This window comes from Pongo pygmaeus, chromosome 2 (assembly GCF_028885625.2).
Source record: "Pongo pygmaeus isolate AG05252 chromosome 2, NHGRI_mPonPyg2-v2.0_pri, whole genome shotgun sequence".
NCBI classification, from domain to species: Eukaryota; Metazoa; Chordata; class Mammalia; order Primates; family Hominidae; genus Pongo; species Pongo pygmaeus.
The window spans coordinates 32,919,553-32,944,391 of record NC_085930.1 but is presented as its reverse complement, the minus strand read 5'-3'; the positions used below and the strand labels follow the sequence as shown (position 1 = coordinate 32,944,391).

Genomic DNA, 24,839 nt, shown 5'->3' with positions numbered 1-24,839 from the left:
GTCAGTCCGTAGGAGTCTCTGTTAGTCCTGGCACATATTCATAGTCCTGAAACATATGTATCCTTGAAATTAAATTTATGTCTCAAAGCTTTTGGGAGATAATTAAGTCTACTGACAAATGGAAGATTTTAAGTTCATCTATTAATTTATATATGCTTGTCTTGGTTCCTTTCATCCTCCCACATCAGTTTTAAAATATACATTCTGGTTGACACTAGCTAGCTTAAAGTAGTTATGTAATATTCTGAGCTTCGATACTTAGAGCTTCCTAGAAATCCTTTGTGCACTTTAAATCCTTTAAAAACTTTAAAGTACTACAGCGTTTTTGAAAAAGTCTGAGTGTTTTTGAAATTAAAAACATATAAGCCTCCAGCCTGGACAACATGGCAAAACCCAATCTCTACTAAAAATAAAAAAATTAGCCAGATGTGGTGGTGCACGCCGGTAGCCCTAGCTACTTGGGAGGCTGAGGCAGGAGAATCACTTGAACCTAGGAGGTGGAGGTTGCAGCAAGCCAAGATTGTGCCACTGCCCTCCAGCCTGGGTGACAGAGAGACCCTGTCTCAAGAAAAAAAAAAAAAAGTATATACATATGTGTGTGTGTGTGTGTGTGTGTGTGTGTGTGTGTGTGTGTCTTTTAGCTGGGCATGGTGGTGTGCACCTGTAATCCCATCTGCCTAGAACATGGAGGTAGGGGGATTGCTTGAGCTTGAGACTAGCCTGGGCAGTATAGCAAGTCACCTCTCATGCTTTTTGAGGGGGCAGGGGGGGTGGCAGAGACAAAGTCTCAATCTCTCACCAAGGCTGGAGTGCAGTGGTATGATCTTGGCTCACTGTAGCCTCCACCTCCTGGGTTCAAGCAATTCTCATGCCTCAGCCACCCAAGTAGTCGGGACTGCAGGCGTGTGCCACCATACCCAGCTATTTTTTATATTTTTAGTAGAGACGGGGTTCCGACACGTTGCCTAGGCTGGTCTCAAACTCCTGGCCTCAAGTGATCCGCCCCCCTCAGCCTCTCAAAGTGTTGGGATTATAGGCATGAGCTACCATGCCTGGCCAAGATATGCTTTTTGACTCAACAATCCTACTAGTTAGAATCTATTCCATGAAGATATTTTTATGAAGCAACTTACATTGTAAACAGCGATTCTGTCTTCCTGTTTTTATCAATTTATTGTTTAATTACTGTGGTCTGAGTCTGTGAATGTTGATTAGTGTTTGATAATTGTTTCCTCTCATTTCAGAACTCTCTTGATAGAGCCCAAGCAGCCAAGAATAAAGGCAATAAATATTTTAAAGCAGGAAAATATGAACAAGCTATTCAGTGCTATACTGAGGCTATTAGCTTGTGCCCTACAGAGAAGAATGTCGACCTTTCTACATTTTATCAAAACAGAGCTGCTGCCTTTGAACAGTTGGTATGTACTTTAGGTTGTTTCTTCTGTTCCTTTTCTTTCTCTTTATTTGCTTAAAGTTTCAGTTAAAGCTACTCAAATAAACCTAATACATTTTTTGAAGTTGTTTCAAAATTATGGGATGTTGTTTTTATTTCCATTAATTGCAAAACTTTTTAAAGAACAAATTCTATAGTTTTGCTGACTACAGATATATTCCAAAGTTAAGTATATTTCACATTTTATAAAATTAGATAGTATAGAAAGTTTCTGGTGACCCTATTCTCCTCAACAGTTTGAGGCTATTTCTTTAACTTTTTGATATTTATATGAGCTTTTGTAATGTATTGCAGATATTAACTCTTTGTATTAGGAATACTTTTTTATTCTAGGACTTCTAATACTCAGCCTATTAAGTTTAAACTGATTTCTACTGGACAGTACTTTCTTTAGTGTGACGTTTTTTAAATACTTTGAATTACAGCAAAAATGGAAAGAAGTGGCACAAGATTGTACAAAGGCTGTTGAACTTAATCCCAAATATGTGAAAGCTCTCTTTAGACGTGCAAAAGCCCATGAGAAGCTAGACAATAAGAAGGAATGTTTAGAAGGTGAGGGTAATTTTGTGTTTACATATGAAAATTACTTAACATTTTGTAGTCATTGGTAAATGTATATGAAACTGCCTTGTGAGTGCAAGAATCAGTTGTTTTTAAAAGTTTGCAATTAAGATTGTGTCTTCTAGTTTAAAGTAAGATTGCTGATACTTAAGTATTGTCTCTGTTCTCAACTATGGAATTAAATGACTATTAAGATTAGGAGTTTATGTACTACACATTTTAAATTTAGCAGCTAATGAGCATTAGTATAATTCTCTGAATAAGGAAATCAGAAAAGAGGTTTTAGCAAGTGATAGTGTTTCTAAGGTTCTACATATTTCATTTAATATGTATAAATATATCTTTGAGAGCTGTGTTTATAATATGTATAAACATAGCTTTGAGATGAATCATTAAAGAAAACATTGTTTTTTGCCTTTGGTATTTTCAAACATTATTTTATACCCAATTGGAAATTATTGTTTTATACCTAATTTACACGTAATTGCAAATGTAATTGGTACAAAGCATCAAAGTGAATTTGTCATTCTTATTAAATGCCATAAATATTCTGTGGTCTCTGATTGGCCATTTCTCTGCTTCCAAAGCTGCAATTAACAGTATACCTCCGGCCTTTGAAGTACATTCTTCTAGGTGACGTGAAGCAAAACCAAAGTATAATTTTCTACAATCTAAAAGTTCTTTCCACTTCATATTTGTCTGCTTTAAAAGCATCAGTAAAAGGAAAAGGTCCCTTTCTGAAAAGAAAAGTGTAGATTACCAAATGAGGGTATTTTAGAGAACATTTTAGCAAAATTTGAGGTTTTGTGGTGGCACATACTTTGATAGTGTGTGGAAAGAGTGTTGTTTTAGAAAAGGGAATCCTGAGTTTTGAACCAGAACTTGAAGTTACTAACATAATAACTGGCAGAGAGGAGGTTGATCTAAGTGTCACGGAGAAGAAACAGGATGGGAAAAAAGACATTGACATTGGCACTAGCCATGGTTATCAGGGTAATATATCAGCAGATTGACTTGATTGGTGGAGCAAGGATGTGGAATTGCAAGAAATTTAATTCAGAAGGAGACGAGACGTCCATTGTTTGAGTGCTTTGAATGAAAGGCTGAGAGGTTAAGGAACCACTTACTTTTTAATTTCAAACCACCGCATGCATCTTGAGCTGTGACGTAACCAGATGAAAATGGTATTGAGGCAGATTTATTTAAGAGCTCTGTGGCAAGATGGCTTTGGAGACAGGGAATAACTCTGAGGCCTATAAACAAGCACCAGACATGAGAGAGCCACACTGTGTTTATATGCCTTAGAGTTGCTAGCCAGAAGAGAATGTTAGGGTGGTGAGAAACATCAGAAATCATGCAGCATAGCCCCTTTCATTTCACAGTTAAGGAAAGCAAGCCCCAGAGAAGTGGAGTGACTTTCTGAGCTTTCAGTTTTGTCATAGAGAATATAAAATTAGGTATTAAGAATCAGTTAATTGGAAATGAAACAGTCCCATTTGGCCATGAACTTAGTTTGGCTTTCTGTGGTTACATTATACCCATTTGATGCTGCTGACCATCTTTGCAATAATTTTATATTTACCCTTGTGTTTTTCATCATTTCTAGATGTCACTGCTGTGTGTATATTAGAAGGGTTCCAAAATCAACAAAGCATGCTGTTAGCCGATAAAGTTCTTAAACTTCTTGGAAAAGAGAAAGCCAAAGAAAAATATAAGGTAAATTGATCTGATTTGGGGAATAGGGGGAGTACTGTGTACATTGTGAAGGGTATTTTCTAATTTATGCTGCTTAAGCTTAGGCATAGTGGTAATGGCAACAACTGCAATTAGAACTGGGTTATATTTCTTCTTCCTATTATCTTGGGTTTTTATGGCTTGTCCTTCTTCAGTAAGAATATATGCTCTGTCCATTACTCTACCTGGAGAATATTGAAATTCATCTGTGTTAGGGATTGCCCCACTATGGCCCATAGGCCAAATCCAGTCTGCTACCTGTTTTTATAAATAATGTTCAGTCACATGTTGTTTTCAGCTGCCTTTGAGATATAACAGCAGAGTTGAGTGGTTGTGACAGACTGTATAGACTCCAAAGCCTAAAATATTTACTATCTGGCCTTTCACAGGAAAATATTTTTCTATATTATTAAAGTTTTTAAAGGTATACTGAGTAAGTTGGCATTAGTTTTAGGCTGTTATTAACAGGTAGTTTAATTCAACAATCATTTATTAAACAAAGCTATATGTTTGGCATTTTGGAGGGATGGGTTCAAAGACATGGCCCTTGCCCTTATAGAATTAAAATTTAGTGAGAGAGACTGACTGTTACTATGTATAAAAGGCATGTGGTAGTTAAGTGCCCAAGGTGAGATGTAAGTAAAGAGAGTACCATAGGCATCACTAAACATCACTGGAGATTCACTGTTAAATCCCAGTAATAGTGAGGTAATTGTTCCTTTTTCCTTTAATAATAATTTGCTTTTTTCTTGAATTTATTTTAGTAATCTGTGTTTTTAATTTTATATCTCTGGATATTAGCTGAGTGAAACAGTTAAAACAAGTTTCTTCACTGCAGGACTTTAATAATCTACTAAGGTGTGTTGTGAATCTCTAAGAGGGGTATAGCTGTAGTGGTTCCCAGTCTCTCTTTTTTTTTTTTTTTTTTTTCTTTCTTTGTCACCCAGGCTGGACTGCAGTTGCTATCTTGGCTCACTGCAACCTCTGCCTCCCAGGTTCAAGCAATTCTTGTGCCTCAGTCTCCCAAGTAGCTGGGACTACAGGCATGCACCATTATGCCTGGCTAATTTTTTTGTACTTTAGTAGAGGCAGGGTTTCACCATGTTACCCAGGCTGGTCTCGAACTCCTGAGCTCAAGTTGTTCAACTTCCTCAGCCTCCCAGAGTGCTAGAATTACAGGCATGAGCCACTGTGCCTGGCCCCAGTCTCTTTAAACTATGGATTTTTTTTTCTCTCGAGCATCTCATAAGACTAGGGTTTCTCAAAATCACTTTGTAAAACACCATGGTAGAGTCCATAAGTTGAACCTCAAAGGAACCTAGTTTCCTTGTACATAGTGTGGAGTAATTAGACTGATTGGATTGCAAGATGGTAAGAAAATATAAAATAATGTATATTTACATAGGTTACAGATCAGTTTCCACATTTTCTAATCTGTTTGTTTGTCACTTTGTAAATCACAAAATACCTTCCATATTATTATTTTGATTTTTTTATAACAACCGTATAAGATAAATAAGGCAAATATTTCTATTGCCATTTTAGAGATGAGAACACTGATACTAGAAGTTTAATGACATGCATGATATCACATAGCTAATAAGTGGCAGAACTAGAATTTGCATCCTGTTCCTTTGATACTTAAATCCCTTTCTTGTAACAGTTTATTTTCACTTTAAATTTATAACCCTGTATGGAAGGCAGGGAGGTGATAGCTTCATTTCTAAGCTGAAATAGGAAACTAAAAAACATTAATGATTTATCTAGCTTCAGGTAAGTGCTATTTAAATTTCTATTTAAGCTTTTCCCCTAAAATGGTAAATGATTGCCACTACGTATTTATTCTCAGAGTGTCTTTAGTAAATTACTAAAGTTAGGCATATTTATCACTTTGATAGGTGACCATTTGACTTAAAATATTTATTTTATTATCCTAAATTAAAACGAATTGAATCTCTCTCCCCAGAGAGTGCCCACAGATCAATATGGGTTTTCTCTTAGGTTTCCTCTTTAGTTCTCTTTCTATCCCACTTTCATCTATCCTAGATTAGATAATTTACTTATAAAGCCAATTCCTTTATTCCTTCAAATATGAAGACATTACCAAAATAACAGTAATGATATTTGTTATACATAAAATTAAAAATCCCACGTTTCCATTAAACTCTTTGGGCTGAATTTTGTAGATAAAGCATTCAAAATACATTATGAGAGCCTTTTGGGTGTGTTATTCCCACTTTATTTAAAACTTTATAATAGTAATTGTGTTTCGGGAGGAACAAAATACTCCCATAATTATGAATTGGGTGGCTATGCCTCAAATAAATAATCAAAACAGGAAATGTGATTTCAGTATGGTTTTCAGTGACACTTAACCTGTAATAAAGATCTTCAGATGAAAGCCCAAGGTAAATGGACTTAACATTTTCAGCACCTGTGTAAGATGTGGTCTTACATCTTTGTAGAGGAAAAAGGCTCTCATTTAAAACCTGCTTTAAACAGCTGGGACTGGCAGCTTCACCTTTTCCACTGTCTTTTGTTCTGTGGCTTGGAGCTTAATTTTAGTTATTTGAAAATGAGAATCCAACTTTTATGACAGTTATTCTTAGTGTTCTACAATGTACCTGCTTCTTTGGTTAGTATTTCCCATTCTGATGTCTTTAAACATGACTAAATTTCAGAATCGTGAACCTCTGATGCCATCTCCACAGTTTATCAAATCTTACTTCAGTTCTTTCACGGATGATATCATTTCCCAGCCCATGCTTAAAGGAGAGAAATCTGATGAAGATAAAGACAAGGAAGGGGAGGCTTTAGAAGTGAAAGAAAAGTAAGTATGTCAAGCATAGTGTCTACTTAGTGGTGTTTTGGCTGCTTTGAACTTTCCTTAGGGCCCATATGGGTTCTGAACCATCTCACAACAGCAGCTATCTATCTACAGATAGAGATAGACAGAAATATAATTAAAAATTATATAATATTATTATTATAAAAACACTTTTCTTTCTAGCATATATCTGTTACTTCTCTGGTGACTCAAGGTTTTACTGCCAGGAGTCTACCCTGCTTTTACTGAAGGTCCTATATGATCTTCTCAAAAGGACTCCCATTGAATCCAGTGGCTGTGTTTGAATAGAGGCAATAACTTGAAAATTATTGTGTAGCTCAACATGCAGATGTTCTAGTGCAGGGAAGTTTTTAATTTATAAACAGATACTTTTAGGGGTGCCCAAAGAGTGAATTTTTTCAAGGTTTTTTCTGCTTGTCTAGGAAGATGCCCATTTGGAGGGCTTCTTGTTGGAGCCTGTAGAGAGCTGAAGCCAAAGTACAGGATACTATGTTTCTAGCTGGAGACCTAGTGATATAATGTCATATAAACCATCTAGCCTGCTTTATTCCATTCATATTTATCAATACTTGTATTTTTCTGTCAAGGGTAGCCCTCCTCTCTGAGAGAAGGTACAATATTATTATCAACATGATTTTTTTAACGAGTTAGGAAGAAAAGGAAATAGTGTTCTAGTAGCTGTGCATAACTGGGTTTTGCATCTTCAGCATACTGGAGGGTTTGAAGAAACAAATTGCTTTTGATTTTTATCTTCCAATTTTTCTACCATTGCTGGTGACCTTTTAAGAGAAGATACTGTGCATAATTATACTGCAGTGTACAAATTTTAGTTCATTGATACACAATCTTTGAGAAGATTGTAGTTGGGAAATAAATGTTTAAGATGTTGTATTAGCTCTTGTGACAGTTATGCAAATACTTTCTTCTTCTGGTTAAGAAATAGTCCTTGTCCCAGAAAAACTATAATGAATTTAATACCATTATTCTAAAAGCTTTATTGAGAGATGGTAGGACGTAGCTAGCTAGCATCAGCACACTAACTGGAATTGGACCCAAGTTTTAAATTCCATTTTACTCTGAGCCTTAGCTTTGTCACCCTTTAAATGGAGCTAGTAATATTTACCTTACAAGGTTATTGTGAGGTATAGAAATCATGCTTATAAATAACTACAACTTATGTTCTTCAGTAAGTGGGATTACTTCTAATCTGATGCAATCTTGGCTCACTGCAACCTCTGCTTCCTGGGATCAAGCAATTCTCCAGCCTCAGCTTCCCTAGTAGCTGGGATTACAGGCGCATGCCACGACGCCAGCTAATTTTTGTATTTTGAGTAGAGACGGAGTTTCACCATGTTGGCCAGGCTGGTCTCGAACTCCCGACCTCAGGTGATCCGCCCACCTTGGCCTTCCAAAGTGTTGGAATTACAGGTGTGAGCCACTGCATCTGGACTGTTTGTGTTTTCTTAGCCTGGTGACCTGAGAAACAAAACTAGGATGTAGGCAACTTTGGAATGTCATTACAGGAGAGGTTAGCATAGAGCTTATAAGATTTTTGACTGACATAACTTTTTAAATTTTTTTTTTAAGAGACAGGGTCAGGTCAGGCATGGTGGCTCATGCCTGTAATCCCAACACTTTTGAGAGGCTGAGGTGGGCAGATTGCTTGAGCCCAGGAGTTTGAGACTAGCCTGGGCAACATGGAGAAACCCTGTCTCTACAGAAGAATAACAAAAATTAGCTTGGCATGGTGCTGTCCACCTGTAGTCTCAGCAACTAGGGAGGCTGAGGTGAGAGGATTGCTTGAGTCCCAGAGGCAGAGGTTGAAGTGAGCCAAGATCATGCCACTGCACTCCAGCCTGGGGAACAGAGCAAGACTGTCTCAAAAAACAAAAAGGAGAGAGAGGGGGTCACTCAGGCTGGAGTGGAGTGTTGCAATCATAGTTCACTACAGCCTCCAACTCCTGGAATCAAGCTATCCTCTCGCCTCAACGTCTTGAGTAGCTGGGACTCTAGGTGCACACCACCATACCTGGCTAATTTTTTTTTTGTTTTTAATTATGGAGATGGGGTCTTGCCATGTTTCCCCGGCTGGTCTTGAACTCCTGGGCTCAGGTGATCCTCCCACATTAGCCTTCCAGACTACTGGGATTGCAGGCATGAGCCACCATGTCTGGCCTGATGTAACTTTTAAGTCATTTGCCAGTTTTCTGTATATAGATATAACAATTGAAATGAGAAAATGTACTTTAATTTACAGTGCCTTATGTTTGGAAGATACCACATGTACCTCATGACACCTAGTACAAATTTCAGTTAAAAAAAATTACTTCTACAAGCATCTCCATAAAAGTCGTCATCTTAGAAGAATAATAAGAGATACTGTGCTCACTGCTTTTTAAAACATAGAGAAGGGTGTTTTTTAAAGTATTAATTGATTGAAGAGTCTTCCTTTAAATTTGCTTCTTTAATAAGTTCAGTTATTTATTTATTTATTTATTCATTTATTTTTGAGACAGACTCTCGCTCTGTCACCCAGGCTGGAGTGCAGTGGCGCGATCTCGGCTCACTGCAAGCTCCACCTCCCGGGTTCACACCATTCTCCTGCCTCAGCCTCCCAAGTAGCTGGGACTATAGGCACCCGCCACCTTGCCCGGCTAATTTTTTTGTATTTTTATTAGAGACGGGGTTTCACCATGTTTGCCAGGATGGTCTCGATCTCCTGACCTCATGATCTGCCCGCCTTGGCGACTCTAAACTCACTTATTTCCTATTTCCCTGTTCCTTCTTTTAGCCGTTAAACAACTGTTGAGTACCATTGATGTGCCTCAGATATGAAGGTGAATAAGACAGGATCCTTACCCATGTTGCAGATCAGTCTCTCTTTCATTAGCTCATCTTTTCAGTATCTAAATGTCTAAGCTGATACCAGGACTCTGCTGCTTCCTTTTTAAAACTCCTCGTCCAAGGTTTCAAGAAAATCCCCGTCTACATCAAAAATCCTAATCTGTTTAACCGCACCACCCCTCCCTACCCCAACTCCATGCCACACTGGCTGATGATCTTGTTAAGGGGAAATAGACAATTGCTTAATTAACTCAGGTGTGCCAAATGTGGCATGTTTTAACATTTAATTCTTTCTTTCTTTTCTTTTCTTTCTTTCTTTTTTTGAGATGGAGTCTCGCTCTGTCTCCCAGGCTGGAATGCGGTGGCACCATCTCGGCTCACTGCAACCTCCACCTCCCGGGTTCAAGCGATTCTCCTGCCTCAGCCTCCTAAGTAGCTGGGATACAGGCACGTGCCACCACGCCCAGCTAATTTTTGTATTTTTAGTAGAGACGGGTTTCACCATGTTGGCCAGGCTGGTCTGGAACGCCTGACCTCGTGATCCACCCACCTCGGCCTCCCAAAGTGCTGGGATTACAGGCGTGGCCACCACACCCAGCCACATTTAATTTTTTCTTAGTAAATAATTTCCTATGTTTGTTTTTATTTTCAGTTCTGGATACTTAAAGGCCAAACAGTATATGGAAGAAGAAAACTACGATAAAATCATAAGTGAATGCTCAAAAGAAATAGATGCTGAAGGCAAATACATGGCAGAAGCATTGCTACTACGAGCTACCTTCTACCTGCTTATTGGCAATGCCAATGCGGCCAAACCAGATTTAGATAAAGTCATCAGTTTGAAAGAAGCTAATGTGAAGGTACATTAAAAAATGTGTGTGAAGAAATTATTAAATAGAAGGTGATGCCTTTCATTATGTTTTGCCAGATTTTTAAAAGCATTTCAACTGCCATTCTTCAAAGGGCTGTTTTTGTTTTTGAAGAAATTACTCTTAATAATAATGTAGTTGGTGCAGTGAATCTGAAAACATAAATATCAATGATATTTATCTTTATTTAGGAAAGGAAATTTTTTTTTCCTATAGCATCTGGTAGTTTCATCTTCTCCCTGTAGCCACTGCCCACCTTATTGGACTGTATGTATTTGGGCAGTGGTAAAGGTGATATAGCAATTCTGTAGATAATGCTGTAAGTAACGTGTAATATGTAGCACCAGGTTATAAAACACTTAATAAAAACACATTAATATATTCAGAAAGGTTCTAAAAATAGAATGTATAAATATGGCAAAAGTCTTGCAGTTGTACAGTTGGAACAGCCTTTCATTTTCTAAGTATTCTTAATGTGCTATGTATTACACATTTCATAATTAAGATTCAGGGGCATCTGTTGAATTGTTACATTCTATTCAGTGTAACAAAACAATTTAACCACCAATTAACTATATTACTTATTAGTTTGTTAACATCTCTGTGACCTGTTTCCTCATTGCATTAAATGAACTCTGTAGCCTCTCTCCTCTCCTATATTTGGGGGGATATAAAAGTTGTTTATAAGACCTAAATATTGTTAAAAGTTTCTTTCAAAATGAGATTTTCAAATTGAAGATACCCTCATAATATTATCTTTAATATTATTTTCTGCTGATTTTCCTGATGATTACAACTGTTATATGTTATATGTTTTTGTTGTAATTGTGGAGGATATTATTTGTTCTATATGTATGTAGTATTGCTTTGAACAAAATTTTAAACGTATTGTTTTCATGATCACATGACTTTTAATGGCAAGTAGTAATGATGCCTACCATATGCCATGCACAAAAATTAACTCAAAATGGATTAGAGCCCTAAATGTAAGAGCTAAAACTATAAAACTCTTAGGATAGAGGACTAAATGTTTGTTACCTTAGATAAGCAGTAGTTTCTTAGATATGGCACCAAAAGCACAAGCAACCAAAAAAAAAAAAAGATAGATTGGACGTGATCAGACTTCTGTGCTTGGCTGGGGGTGGTGGCTCATGCCTGAAAATCAGCTGGGCATGATGGCATGTGCATGTAGTCGTAGCCACTCAGGAGGCTGAGGTGGGAGGATCACCTGTACCTGGGAGGTCAAGTCTGCGGTGAGCCGTGATTGTGCCACTGTACTCCAGCCTGGGTGACAGAGATCCCGTCTCAAAAAAACAAAACTTCTGTGTGAAAAGACACCATCAAGAAAGAGAAAACACATCACACAACATGGGAAAAATACTCACAAATCATGTATCTGATTAGGAGCTTGTATCCAGAATAAAGAACTCTTAGAGCTCAACAATAAAAAGACAACCTAAGTTAAAAATGGGCAAAGGATCTGAATACACATTTCTCCAAAGAATATACAAATGACCAATAATAAATGACAAGATTGTTGGTATCATTAGCCATTAGGGAAATGCAAATCAAAACCACCGTGAGATGCCACTTCACACCTACTAGGATGGCTATAATCAAAAAGACAATAAGGCTCTAATAAAAAACATTGGACAATAGTAAGTGTTTTTGAAGATGTGGAAAATTGGAACCCTCATACATTGCTGGTGAAATATATTAATACAATGGTAAAGCCCTTTTGGAAATTAGTTTGGCAGTTCCTCAGAAAGTTACCATATGATCTAGTAATTCCACTCCTAGGTATATACCCAAGAGAATTTAGTACATTCATTAACACAAAAACCTGTACATGAGAGCTGGGTGTGGAGGCTCACACCTGTAATCCCAGCACTTTGGGAACCCAGGAGTTCTAGACTACCCTGGGCAACATAGCAAAATCTCATCTCTATTTTAAAAAAGATTTTTTAAAAACCTAGTATGTGAATGTTCATAGCAGCATTATTTATGGTAGCCAAAAAGTGGAAGTAGCTCAAATGTCCATCAGTTGATGAATGGATAAATAAAATGTGATATCTGTACAATGGAATATTTTTCAGGCATAATAAAAGAATGAAAAACTGATACATGCTACAATATGGATGAACCGTGGAAACATTATGCTAAATCAAAGAAGCCAGACACAAAAGGCTATATATAATGTATGATTCCACTTATATGAAACATCCAGAATATACAAATCCGTAGAAATAGAAAACAGGTTGGTGGTTTCTAGGTGCTGAAGAGTAGGAGGTGAGGGGGATGGAGAGTGACTGCTTATTTGTATGGGGTTTCTTTTAAGGGTGATGAAAATGTTCTGGAATTAGATGGTGGTAATCAACACACAACTTAGTGAATATACTAAAAACAGCTGACATGCATACTTTAAAAGGGTGACCTTTGTGATATGTGGATTATAGAAAAAAGCTGTTATTTAAAGAAACTAGATTGGAGGAAAAAAAAAAAAAGTAATGATGAACCTTTCCTCACTTGGGATATATAGCTTCGAGCAAATGCTCTCATCAAAAGAGGCAGCATGTACATGCAACAGCAGCAGCCTTTGCTGTCCACTCAGGATTTTAACATGGCTGCTGACATCGATCCTCAGAATGCAGATGTTTATCACCACCGAGGACAGGTAAGTCTGTTTTCTTACCTAGAGGTCTGACTTGTGGATTGAGCTTTGATACCATTTTTGAGAATTTCTTATGTAATTTTCTTGAGTTTTCTTATATAATTTCTGATAGCTGTGAACAAAGTATCACAGTGGTTTACAGTTTGAATTGGCCTTTGTTTAGTCTGTCTTGAATATTTGTCTTTAATTTTGGTATTTACTTATGAAAAAAGAGTAAAGGAAGGCAAAAACTGTTGGCTTACCAGTTCGAGTTTGTTTTTCTGGTGTTTCTGGTTCATAGGTTTCAATGAGTAAAACATTAATAACATTTAGTAAGCAATGTGAGTTAATACTAGAATCAACAGGATGATTTTTGTGAGCTTCTTGCTATAAGGAAATAGTCTGGACTGTCCAAATAGTAAAAATAAATATATTTATCTTTTGAAGTTTTATAACAGGCATATTAGTTTTTTAGTAGAAATATATAGTGAAGAAACAGTTTCCAATTACTGCCTCGGGTGGGGAAAACATGGCTCTGTAATCAGCTTAACATGGCTTCTTGGAATGCATTATGGTAGAAAGTGGGCTATGCATTAATAATAACAGAAGAGCCGAAGTTCTTTCTAATGGAGAATTTTACCTAATAGGGTCATGTGTCCTGCCAGGGAAGTGCATTATTAGGCGATTTTGTTGTGCAGACATCGTAGAGTGTACTTCTACAGACCTAGATGGTATAGCCTACTATACACCTAAGCTGTACGTTGTAGCCTGTTGCTCCTAAGCTACAAACCTGTATAGCATGTTACTATACCAAATACTATAGGCAGTTATAACACAATGGTAAGTATCTGTGTGTCTAAAACATATCTAAACATAGAAAAGGTACAGTAAAAATGCAGTATTATAATCTTTTGGGACCACTGTTGTATATGTGGTCTGTTGATTGAAATGTAATTATGCATGACTGTATTTCTTTCAGAAGGGTGTTAAGTGTTGAGATAACCTCTTAAAATTCTTGACATTTTGATCTTTACTGGTAGTGTCTGAAGATTAATTTGAAAGGTAATTATCTGATGTCTAACCTGCTTTGATATTAGAATGTACAGGATGTTTAGTTTTCTAGAAGAAGGGGTTTCTTGCTTAATAGTGATCAGAATTGCAGTGCAGAAATGGTTGGCTTGTAGCCCTTTCTAAAAGTTGGATACCATTTTTATGTTTTGAAATCTTGCCTTTTAAATTTCAAGATTTTTAAGTTCACTGTTTCTAGAAAGTAATTATATATTATTACTACATGCTCAGCATTATGCTGAGGTGTAATAATAGAGATGAGACACAGAACATACTTAACTGGTGCACCTAGTTGAATTACATTTATTTACGTATTTTTTTCTTAGCTGAAAATACTCCTTGATCAAGTTGAAGAAGCAGTGGCAGATTTTGATGAATGTATTAGGTTAAGACCTGAGTCTGCTCTGGCACAAGCACAGAAATGTTTTGCATTGGTAGGTACTACTTTCTTTTGTATTTTCCTAAACATCACTTTTATTTTCCAGTGTCAAGAAAAATGAGTATCTCATTGTCTACAAAGTCTTCTCTTTCTTTCTTTCCCAAAGGATAACTACTGAGGAAAAAAGGTGCTGATTGATACCTAGCTCTTGTATTTCTCTAGACATTCGTTTGAGTTCATCTTGATAGATGTTTGTCCCTGATTTTATACTTCCGTAAACAGAACTGGTCTCCCTGCTTCACCATAAATCAATACAAAGAGCAAAAACATTTTGAGGAAATACTCTGTAAATATGACACCATGTAACTTGCTCTCTCACCCCTGCTTCATAGAACTGTTTCTTAATATTCAGAAACACAAAGCTCAAAAGGTTGTGTGTTTTTTTTTTTTTTTAAGTAAAAATTTTTCTAGTAAAAGATACTTCCAGTTAGCTGTATGGCTAGAGTCCTAAAAGAATGTTCAGTTTAAAGGAAGAAATTGTGTCACAAATATATATTATAAATGAAAAAAATGACAAAAATTTTACTAGATTTAAAATTCATTTATTGCAAAGTTCACTTCTTACAAATTAGTATGCCCACTTCTACAGTATTGAACATCTTGAAATTGTATAGTGGTCATGGAGTCCTAGTTGTACATAACCTTTGGCTCTCTGCTGCTGAGATACCTACTTGGAACCCTTTTGGATGCTGCAGATTATGTTAGCAAATCACCTGGTTTTTTTGAAAATATTTATGTAATTTTGTGTGTTTATGTTAACATTCCATGAGTTTTTGAGTTCTTGATTTGACAGGCCTGTTTTGATTTTTTATAGTACCGCCAGGCATATACAGGAAACAACTCTTCACAAATCCAAGCAGCTATGAAAGGTTTTGAAGAGGTCATAAAGAAATTTCCAAGGTGTGCCGAAGGCTATGCACTATACGCCCAGGTAAATGTTTTTTCAGGTTTTTTAAAAATAACTGCATGCATATGCTAAATCTCAGTATGGAAATCAGAAAACAGTGTTATCATGGTTGCAGCTTCTTTGGAAGCAGGTGGCTTTGTTCCTGATTGATTCTCATGGCCCCTGGTTGGTCCCGAATCACCTCAGAAGAGGCTCCTTTGTTACCCAATTTGGAAATCATGGCCCTAAACTCAATATGGGGAAGCTTAAGGCGAGAATTTCTCTCCTGTCTTCATTTGGATTGGTTTTGCAAAAAGTAATTACCTTAGGAAAATTTACTGTATGCAATTGGTGGAGAAAATATCCACGGAAAGGCTTTTCTTTCTATCTGGTCACTGCCTTTTTATATGGCTAGGTTGTGGTAACAGTTTATTTTAATTTATCTTTGCTTTATCTAAAATTCTTGAAACTCTCTTGGTTTAGGATTGAAGCTATGGAAAGCAGGATTTAAATCTGAATTTTTTTATTGTAGTCTGAAATTCTTGAAAACTTCTTAGTTTTAAATCATTCATTTAAATGAAAATGATTAGCTTCTTGTACTGACGGTCATACATTTTCCCCTCAAATAAATGATCTCTGAATGACTTAGTTTTCTTTCTTAAAGCTGAAAATTGGTTTTGGTGTCTACATAAACTAGCCATCTCAATACTCTATATCAGGGGTACAGCTGCTTCGTGGCCTCTTAGGAATGGGGCTGCACAGCAGGTGAGCATTGGGCAAGCATTACCACCTGAGCTCCACCTCCTGTCACTGTCAAATCTGCAGCAGCATTAGATTCTCATGCCTGATGATCTGAGGTGGAACAGTTTCATCCCAAAACCATCACTCCTCCTCCTACCCCATCCATGCAAAAATTGTCGTCCACAAAACCGGTCCGTGGTGCCAGAAGTGCTGGGAAAGTGTTGGGGACTGCTGCTCTGTATAATTTATTTTTCTTTTTAATTACAAAAGACATGTTGGGTTTTTCCCCACAGCACAGAAATAGGAAACGATAACAAATTACTATCCCCTGGCTGGGTGTGGTGGCTCCTGCCTACAGTCCCAGGACTTTGGGAGGCTGAGGCAGGCGGATCACTTGAGCCAGGAGTTTGAGACTAGCCTGGCCAGCATGGAGAAACCCCATCTCTACTAAAAATACAAAAATTAGCTGGGTGTGGTTTGGCACACACCTGTTATCCCAGCAACTCGGGAGGCTGAGGTAGGAGAATCGCTTGAACCCGGGAGGCGGAGGTTGCAGTGAGCTGAGATTGCACTACTGCACTCCAGCCTGGGCAACAGAGTGAGACTTCATTTCCAAAAAAAAAAAAAAAAAATACCATCGCTGGTTGACCCCTCTCCTTAAACCATTCTTAAGGATGCTTATTTTGTTTTTAATTTCCTTCATGGTATCTCTAGGCAGGTTATAAGAACAATTTCACAAAGATTTTAAGGGTTTATTGAGGGTGGAACTATGAGAAAATTGATTTGTGTTGGATCTGTTCTTTAGAGGTAGGTCTTACATATAACTACATTAAAGTGTACATTTTAATCCTATGAATGGGTACACTTGAGTTTATGCCTTATAATTAGTAACAAACCAGGAAATGACAGCAACATCCTCATCATTGTCATGGAATTCAGAAGGGCTTTTTTGGTGCAGATTTCTCTAAGCATCTAGAAGAGCAAAGGCCACCGAATAGCAACCACTACTGGGGAACAACTCCTCTGCAGAACTTTCCCAATAGCATATTTCCCTATTACCGTTCTGCCTTCAAGATAGGTTTGGTTTGTATGAGCTGTCTTCTCATCAGCATTAGCATTATTACAGTCAGTTTGCACTCAGATTTCTTTTATTTGGTCTGTTTTCTCATTTTAGCTTCACTATATAGTATATGTAACTTTATATATGCATACAGTACGTGTGTGTGTGTGTGCGCGCGTGTGTGTGTATATATATATATATATATATATATATATATATATACTTAGTGTAACTTTCTTGGCCCTCAAAGCTTTGGCGTAGATGCTGGCCAACTCGCAGAGTTACAGCTTGAGCATAGTCTGATATCCACAGAACTGTGCCTTCCATTTCAGCCGTGGGATTTGCCTTAAAATAGTTGATTATAGCTGCTTCTTTTGTTTTTAAAATAAGTATTTATTACATTATTGTTAACTATGACAGACAATTGGAGAAAAATCCTAAATGTTAACAGAAGATTGAATTATGTTTGCAGAATTGTGGTACACTCACTTAATGGTATATTATGCAGCCATTAAAAGTTACAAATACATTAAAGTTACAAAGCAAGATATAGCACTGCCTATTATTAAAGGGAAAATTGTATACAAAATGAACTCAACATGTGAAAGAAAACAAATAAGTAAATAGAGATAGATAAATATATTAGGAAGGCATCCATGCTCACAATGGTGGAAGCTATAAAAATATTTCTACTTTCTATATCTTTCTGATTTTTATTATAAAGAAGATGTGCTGACTACATTTCTTTGATATTTTTAAGAGCGATTTTTAAAATATTTCAGTTGGCTTATTTTAGATATGAAAAGACTAAGAGCCATAGAGCTAAATATAATGACTCACATAGTTCTTAAAAGTCATCTTATAAATAACCGGGGTTAACTGAATATGGGCTAGGTATTATAGATAATATTAGGGAATTATTTTTGGAGATATATTAGTTGAAGCAGTTATAGCTGCTTTTTAAAAAATCAATAATTTTAAAGAAATAGCTCTGAAGACATTTAACACATACATCTTAACTTACACTTCCAAATGAATATTGCCCTTAAGATAATTCCCTGGCCAGGTGCGGTGGCTCACTCCTTTAATCCCAGAACTTTGGGAGGCCAAGGTGGGTGGATCACCTGAGGTCAGGAGTTCGAGACCAACCTGGCCAACATGGTGAAACCCCATCTCTACTAAAAATACAAAAATTAGCCAGGCAAGGTGTTGCGCGCCTGTAGTCCCAGCTACTCAGGAGGCTGAGGCAGGGGGATCGCTTGAACCCAAGAGGCAGAGGTTGCAGAAAGCAGAGATTGCGCCACTGCACCCCAGCCTGGGTGACAAGAATGAAACTCTATCTCAAAAAAAAAAAAAAATTCCCTTGGGCTGTATTATGATAAATTATGAATAAGTGATGTGACTGTACCTATGAGAATGTGATATTAGAGCTGTGACTAAGAATGGGATTATCTGTATTGAACAGTTTACTGGAGATTATCTGCTATGGCATATAACTAACCACTTGCTGAAGAAAGAGGACAGTTAAGATTTCATATTTATAGCAGTGCCACCTAAAAACTCCGATAATTAAGATGTAAAATGTAAATCAGTCTGTATCCCCAAAACACGATAATTTTGTAATAATGAATAAATGAAGTAAATTTTTATAATGAATAGTAAGTATACTTTTAACTGCTTAGGTTGACAGTTACCTTAATATAACTGAAGTATCTCCTCACATAGGCATTAACAGATCAACAACAGTTTGGTAAAGCTGATGAAATGTATGATAAATGTATTGATTTGGAACCAGATAATGCCACAACATATGTTCATAAAGGGTATGTATTTTTGTGATTGTTCCAATGAGATAATAAATTTCTTGCATGGTAATAAAATGTATTTATTTTGGCCACTGAGGAAGGGGACTGTGGTAGAGAAGTTAATTGACAAACTTCTTAATGCTCCTGGATGTCTTTTCATTCTTACAGAAATTAGTTAAGGAGGCCAGGCGCAGTGGCTCACACCTGTAATCCTAGTACTTTGGGAGGCCGAGGCAGGCAGATCATCTGAGGTTGGGAGTTCAAAACCCTCCTGACCAACATGGTCAAACCCGGTGTCTACTAAAACTACAAAAAATTAGCCAGGTGTGGTGGCACATGCCCGATTCCCAGCTACTCAGGAGGCTGAGGGGTGAGAATCGCTTGAACCTGGGAGGCAGAGGTTGCAGTGAGCCAAGATTGCACCACTGCTCTCCAGCCTGGGCGGCAGAGTGAGGCTCTGTGTCAAAAAAACAAAAAGAAAGAAATTAATGTACTATTCTTGCTCTATGTTAAGGGTTTTAATTTCAAACTGAACATCCTGTCAGCTGTTGCTTATATCGAAATAGGAAGCATACACAAGTGTTCGTGTCCTTGCGTACTTGAATTATCCTAAGAAACTTCACTTAAATTTATATAAAGTGAAAAATAAGGGATGCAAGATTGGTAATAGAGCCTAGACCATTCAACATTTTTTGTAATAAGGAACTTAGACTAGCAAACCAGTACAAGTTGAGAAAAAAAAACACAATTTGATGCTGGTTATATATTGCTTTAGGTTTTGTTTTTCCTTATAAGTTAACTTATAAGTTCATTGAAGGCAGAAATTGAGTCATATTAATGTGTGTGTATTCCTGCTGCTACTGGGCCGTGGTCACATCTGACTATTTTTTTGCATTTGCAGTTTACTTCAACTTCAGTGGAAGCAAGATCTGGATAGAGGTTTGGAACTTATCAGCAAGGCTATTGAAATTGACAATAAATGTGATTTTGCCTATGAAACCATGGGAACTATTGAAGTACAAAGGTAACTTCTGGAGTCTGTTAGGAAATGTATGGTAGCTCCATAGATATTTAGCTTTTTGTTCTTATTACGTACATGTTAAAGTCTGTTATGTTCTTTCCTCTTTTCACCTGTATTATTCACGTTGGAAAAAAAAATGTGCTTAGGCAGTGACATAAGGATTGGTAGCCAAGTTGCCAGAAAATCTGGACCCTCCTCCAAAGAAGCATCCAGCCAAATGACTGGGCAAGTTGCAACATCAACTCAGAGCCCCTGAATTTTCTTTAAAATCAGAGTTGGATAAGAACATTTTTTGCAGCTCTGTCCTTAACCTCTTATTTTGTGTAAGTGTTTATCCAGAGTTGCTCTTAAGATCCACCATTAAAAGGTGACAGCTGTTTTATATATGGGATTTATTGTATACCATCTTAATATTGGTATTGCCATTCATTTGAGTTTCCTACTTTAGGCCAAGTACTAAACTTCTAGATGTTTCCTAAGTACTATTTCAATTAATCTTCATCCCCATCTTTATAAAGGTGGAGATTATATGATCCCTAATTTAACTGATGCCCAGAGTGCTTAGGTTTACAAGGTTGCACAGTAAGCCAATAGAGAAGACAGGGTTTGAGCTCATCTATCACTGATACGACAGTCACTGATCTTGGCATTATCACTTGTCAGGAAGCAGCATGAGTTTTCTTAATTCCCTATCATTCAGCCCCTCCTGTAGTCCTCTCCCTGCTCTACAGTAGGCAGAATATATATAGGCTGGTAAAAAAAAAAAAAATGTGTTTCTTTTGAACCATTCTGTACCCACAGTGGCATGTAAATATTAAGTTTTTTTTTTCTTCTTTTCATGAGACAGAGTCTCCAGCCCAGGCTGGAGTACAGTGGCACAATCTTGACTCTGCAATCTCTGCCTCCCGGGTTCAAGCGATTCTTGTACCTCAGCCACCCAAGTAGCTGGGACTACAGGCATGCACCACCATGCCCAGCTAACTTTTTGTATTTTTGGCAGAGATGGGCTTTTGCCATGTTGGCCAGGATGGTCTCAAACTCTTGGCCTCAAGTGATTTGCCCATCTCAGCCTCCTGAAGTGCTGGGATTACAGGTGTGAGCCACTGTGCCTGGCCTAAATTATTTCTTAATTGCTAATTTGTTAATGTGAATAAAATATTCTTGTACTAGAATAGGATAGGGTGGTAGTTCTTAATCTTTTTTGAGCAAAGCTGTGGATTCTTCTTAGAGTAATGCACACAAAAACACTTTGCTTTTAATTTAAGGCTTTCATAGATCCTGGGTTAATTAAAGACCTCTGATTTAGGGTTTGATGGAATTTTGTTCACATATTAATTGAACTTTTAAAAAATCCATTCTGAACCTTACAATTAAATAAGTGAATTTGAATAAATGAAATTGCAGATTATCCTAGGATTTTGCAGATCTGCTAGCTGTTGGCCTAATGCCAGAATATGAACTCTTGAAAAAAGTTTTTTTAAAAATACACCTATCATGTTGCCATATATTATAATAGGGGATTAAATATAGTCACCCTAGTGGTACCTCTTACTGGCATATAAAGAGTCTAACTGGCACATATGCCAATAAAATGTACCTTACTAACATGTATGCCAGTTAGACTCTCTGTATATGCAGGTATATATATATAGTAGGGACTTAATATTCTTTGTAGGATTGCATATATATGTAGCTAATACTAGTTACTTAAAACAGTTGGTTCTTAGATAGCTGTGGATTTGACCAGAATCAGGCAGAGGCAATAAATCTGAGTATTTAGTAGGTGTGAGTGTGCAGCACAATCAAGGAACTCACATAGACTGCCTGAAGAGTAGAGATGCATGGGGTTGGGGACGTGCTGGTAAGAGATGAAACAGAAAGAGGTGGGCCCACATCAGTCTGTGAAGGTAAGGCCCTTGCATGTCATTAGTGTCCCGATATTATGTCACTGCTTTCTAAAGGAGACTCATGTTAACAGTAGAAACATGTAGAATTTAGGAACCAGACGGAATTGTGATTTTAAATAAGCCAATTAATTTCCCTAGTCTCACTGTTATCAGTAAACACAGAATACAGGGGATATAATGTAAGCACATAGTATTTGTAATAGTAGTTGACATTCATTGAGTGCTTTCAATGTGGTAGGTACTCTTGTTTATTTTAAAAGAAGCATTTTACTAGAATCATAGTAGAAACTTAGTGGTCAGACTTCATGTAGCATCACTTACAACCTTCACTGAATATTGTGAAGTGCTTGTTGAATCTGAGACTTAAAAATTTTGTTCTTTTAGAGGAAACATGGAGAAAGCCATTGACATGTTCAACAAAGCTATTAACCTGGCCAAATCGGAAATGGAGATGGCCCATCTGTATTCACTTTGCGATGCCGCCCATGCCCAGACAGAAGTTGCAAAGAAATACGGATTAAAACCACCAACACTATAAAACAGGGGGAAAGCAGACTGACCCTCTTTTTAAAAGTTTACCCCCTCTTCAACTGAACCCTAAAGACACTGTCATGAACTGTGTTGAATGGTGGAAATTAGTATTTCTGTTTGTGGTGTTGTTATTTGTTACATCTGTTTCATGTCTAGGTGTTGTGGGTGTGGCTGTTGAAGGAAGTTTGCAGTCTTGCAGCTTTTATTCCCTGTGCAACAAAAGATTAGAACATGTTAAAGGGATTTTTAAATAAAGTTGCAAAGAGTACAAATGATAATTGGCCATGCAAATAAAAACTGATTTGTTGATTTTTTTTTTTTAGTGGGGGTTGGGGGTTGATTATGTTCTGGATGATTTCGTCTTTATATATATGTGTGAATAATGTAAGTATTTTACAGCATGTTGATTTTTAAATTAAGGTAGTAAATGCTGTAAAATAGATTTATATTAACCGCTTTCAGTTGATTTTTTTTGAAAGAAACAAAGGTTAAATGGGGGATTAAAGTAAAATTGAGAGACCCTTTAAACCATTGTCAGTATGCACAATGCCTCTGATTCTGCAGAGTTTTAGAAACTTGGTGGCACTTATTAATCCTCTTGGCCCCTTTCCACTCTAATGGATAGTGTACATTCTTCTTAAAGTCCACAACAGCAGATTTTCTTACAGTAAATTTTGCAGATGCAAAATATTCTAATTGATATATGTGCTGGAAGACTGAGTATTGATGGGGGAGTGGACCAGACAAGAGGTAAGATGAAACAGAAGTGTGTTTATAATTGTTTGTGACTATTTTCTATAATAATTAGTACTATTTAATGGTGAGCTTTTAAAAGTGTAGGATAGAGGGTACAGTGGCACTGTATATACTATTTATAGTCTCAGCTACTAGGGAGGCTGAGGCAAGAGGCTTGAGACCAGGAACTCGAGGCTGTAATGTGCCATGATGATTGCACCTGCGAATAGCCACTGCACTCCAGCCTGGGCAATATAGCAAGACCCCATCTCTTTAAAAAATTTTAGAACTTTTTTAAAATCAAAGTGCAGATTGCTTGTATGTAAAACCCAAATAGAGTAAGTGTGATATATGGGAGTATTAAAATAGCTTAAAATTTCTAGTGAAGGACATGTGGCTAAAGGGTCAAAAAGGATGTAAGACTTGGAGCCAGAGCATAGTATTTCCTGAAATAACAAGTTTAGTGCTTTAACTATGGCTACATGTGCTTAAGGAATTTTGAGCCACTTATTTTTGAAGATGCTGAGGACATGTAGAGTGCTTTTTTTGTAGTGAGCTAACCTTGATCTCTAAGGACTAACTACCCAGGTCCAGGTCTTCACTAGGGATGCTGACAGTGTTTAAGCTTTACTCCACCTCCTTACTTAGAAATCACTTTACAATTTATTTCCATTTTCCACTTTTATAGACCATCCTTTTGCTTATATGCTAGATTTTTCTGGTGAGGGAAGGGTTGTGTTCTTCAGGGGTCTTTTGTTTTAAAATACTCAGGATGGGGAGAGGTTTATTTAAGAACGAATTATAATTATGGTTTACACTGTTGGGAGTAAAGGAGCATTTTTACACCCCTTAAGGGTGCTTAATTCTGTTGAAACCAAAAAGATTTATCTACAAATGCTATCTTTTTTAGAAACTATTAGAAATGACTCCCTTTCAAAGTCAATCTTTGGAAAATACTGAGGAGGTCACTAATTAGTTGGTGCAGTTAATATAATTCAAGATGATTTGGATGATGGGAAGTTTGAGACCGCTGCATTTTGTTTTTAAATTATGCACCTTCTGATAACCCCCAAATACAGAAATGTTCTACATCTCTGAATGACCTCTGACTTTAAAAAAGTTTTTATTTGCATGGCTGTATTTACATTAACACTGACATTTTCTTCTACTCTTCTCCCTTCTTTCACCTTGGGGTTGGGTAGAGAAACACAAAGAAAACTGAAGCATGTGCCATTCTATACTGTCATTCCAAATTCTCATGGACTATTGCCTGTTGTGAAAATATTTGAAACTGCACTGAAAGCTGCATCTGTCTGTATCTTTCTTTTGTAAATGACCTCACATGTAAATTCACCAAATAAATATTACATTCAAGCTCTTCTATCTGTTCTTTAAATAGAAAGATAGGTAGTTTAGGCTGGGCATGGTGGCTCACACCTGCAATCCCAGCACTTTAGCAGGCCAAGGCGGGCAGATCACGAGGTCAGGAGATCGAGACCATCCTGGCTAACACAGTGAAATCCGTCTCTACTAAAAATACAAAAAATTAGCCGGGTGTGGTGGTGGGCGCCTGTGGTCCCAGCTACTTGGGAGGCTGAGGCAGAAGAATCACTTGAACCCGGGAGGTGGAGGTTGCAGTGAACCTGCTGAGATCACGCCACTGCACTCCAGCCTAGGCAACAGAGTG

General features: G+C 37.2%; 1 protein-coding gene across 1 annotated transcript in view; it reads left to right on the top strand.

Annotated features, from left to right (window-relative positions):
- TOMM70 (translocase of outer mitochondrial membrane 70) overlaps positions 1–24,526 on the top strand; it is a 37,874-nt gene extending 13,348 nt beyond the window's left edge. Inside the window, exons 2-12 of the mRNA XM_054482998.2 lie at positions 1,245–1,418; positions 1,879–2,005; positions 3,621–3,730; positions 6,430–6,578; positions 10,093–10,300; positions 12,849–12,983; positions 14,354–14,461; positions 15,281–15,397; positions 18,879–18,976; positions 19,860–19,982; positions 22,271–24,526. Coding sequence (XP_054338973.1) covers positions 1,245–1,418; positions 1,879–2,005; positions 3,621–3,730; positions 6,430–6,578; positions 10,093–10,300; positions 12,849–12,983; positions 14,354–14,461; positions 15,281–15,397; positions 18,879–18,976; positions 19,860–19,982; positions 22,271–22,424 — 1,503 coding nt within the window. The 3' untranslated portion in view covers positions 22,425–24,526. The remainder of the gene's footprint in view (positions 1–1,244; positions 1,419–1,878; positions 2,006–3,620; positions 3,731–6,429; positions 6,579–10,092; positions 10,301–12,848; positions 12,984–14,353; positions 14,462–15,280; positions 15,398–18,878; positions 18,977–19,859; positions 19,983–22,270) is intronic.
- The last annotated feature ends 313 nt before the right edge of the window (positions 24,527–24,839 follow it).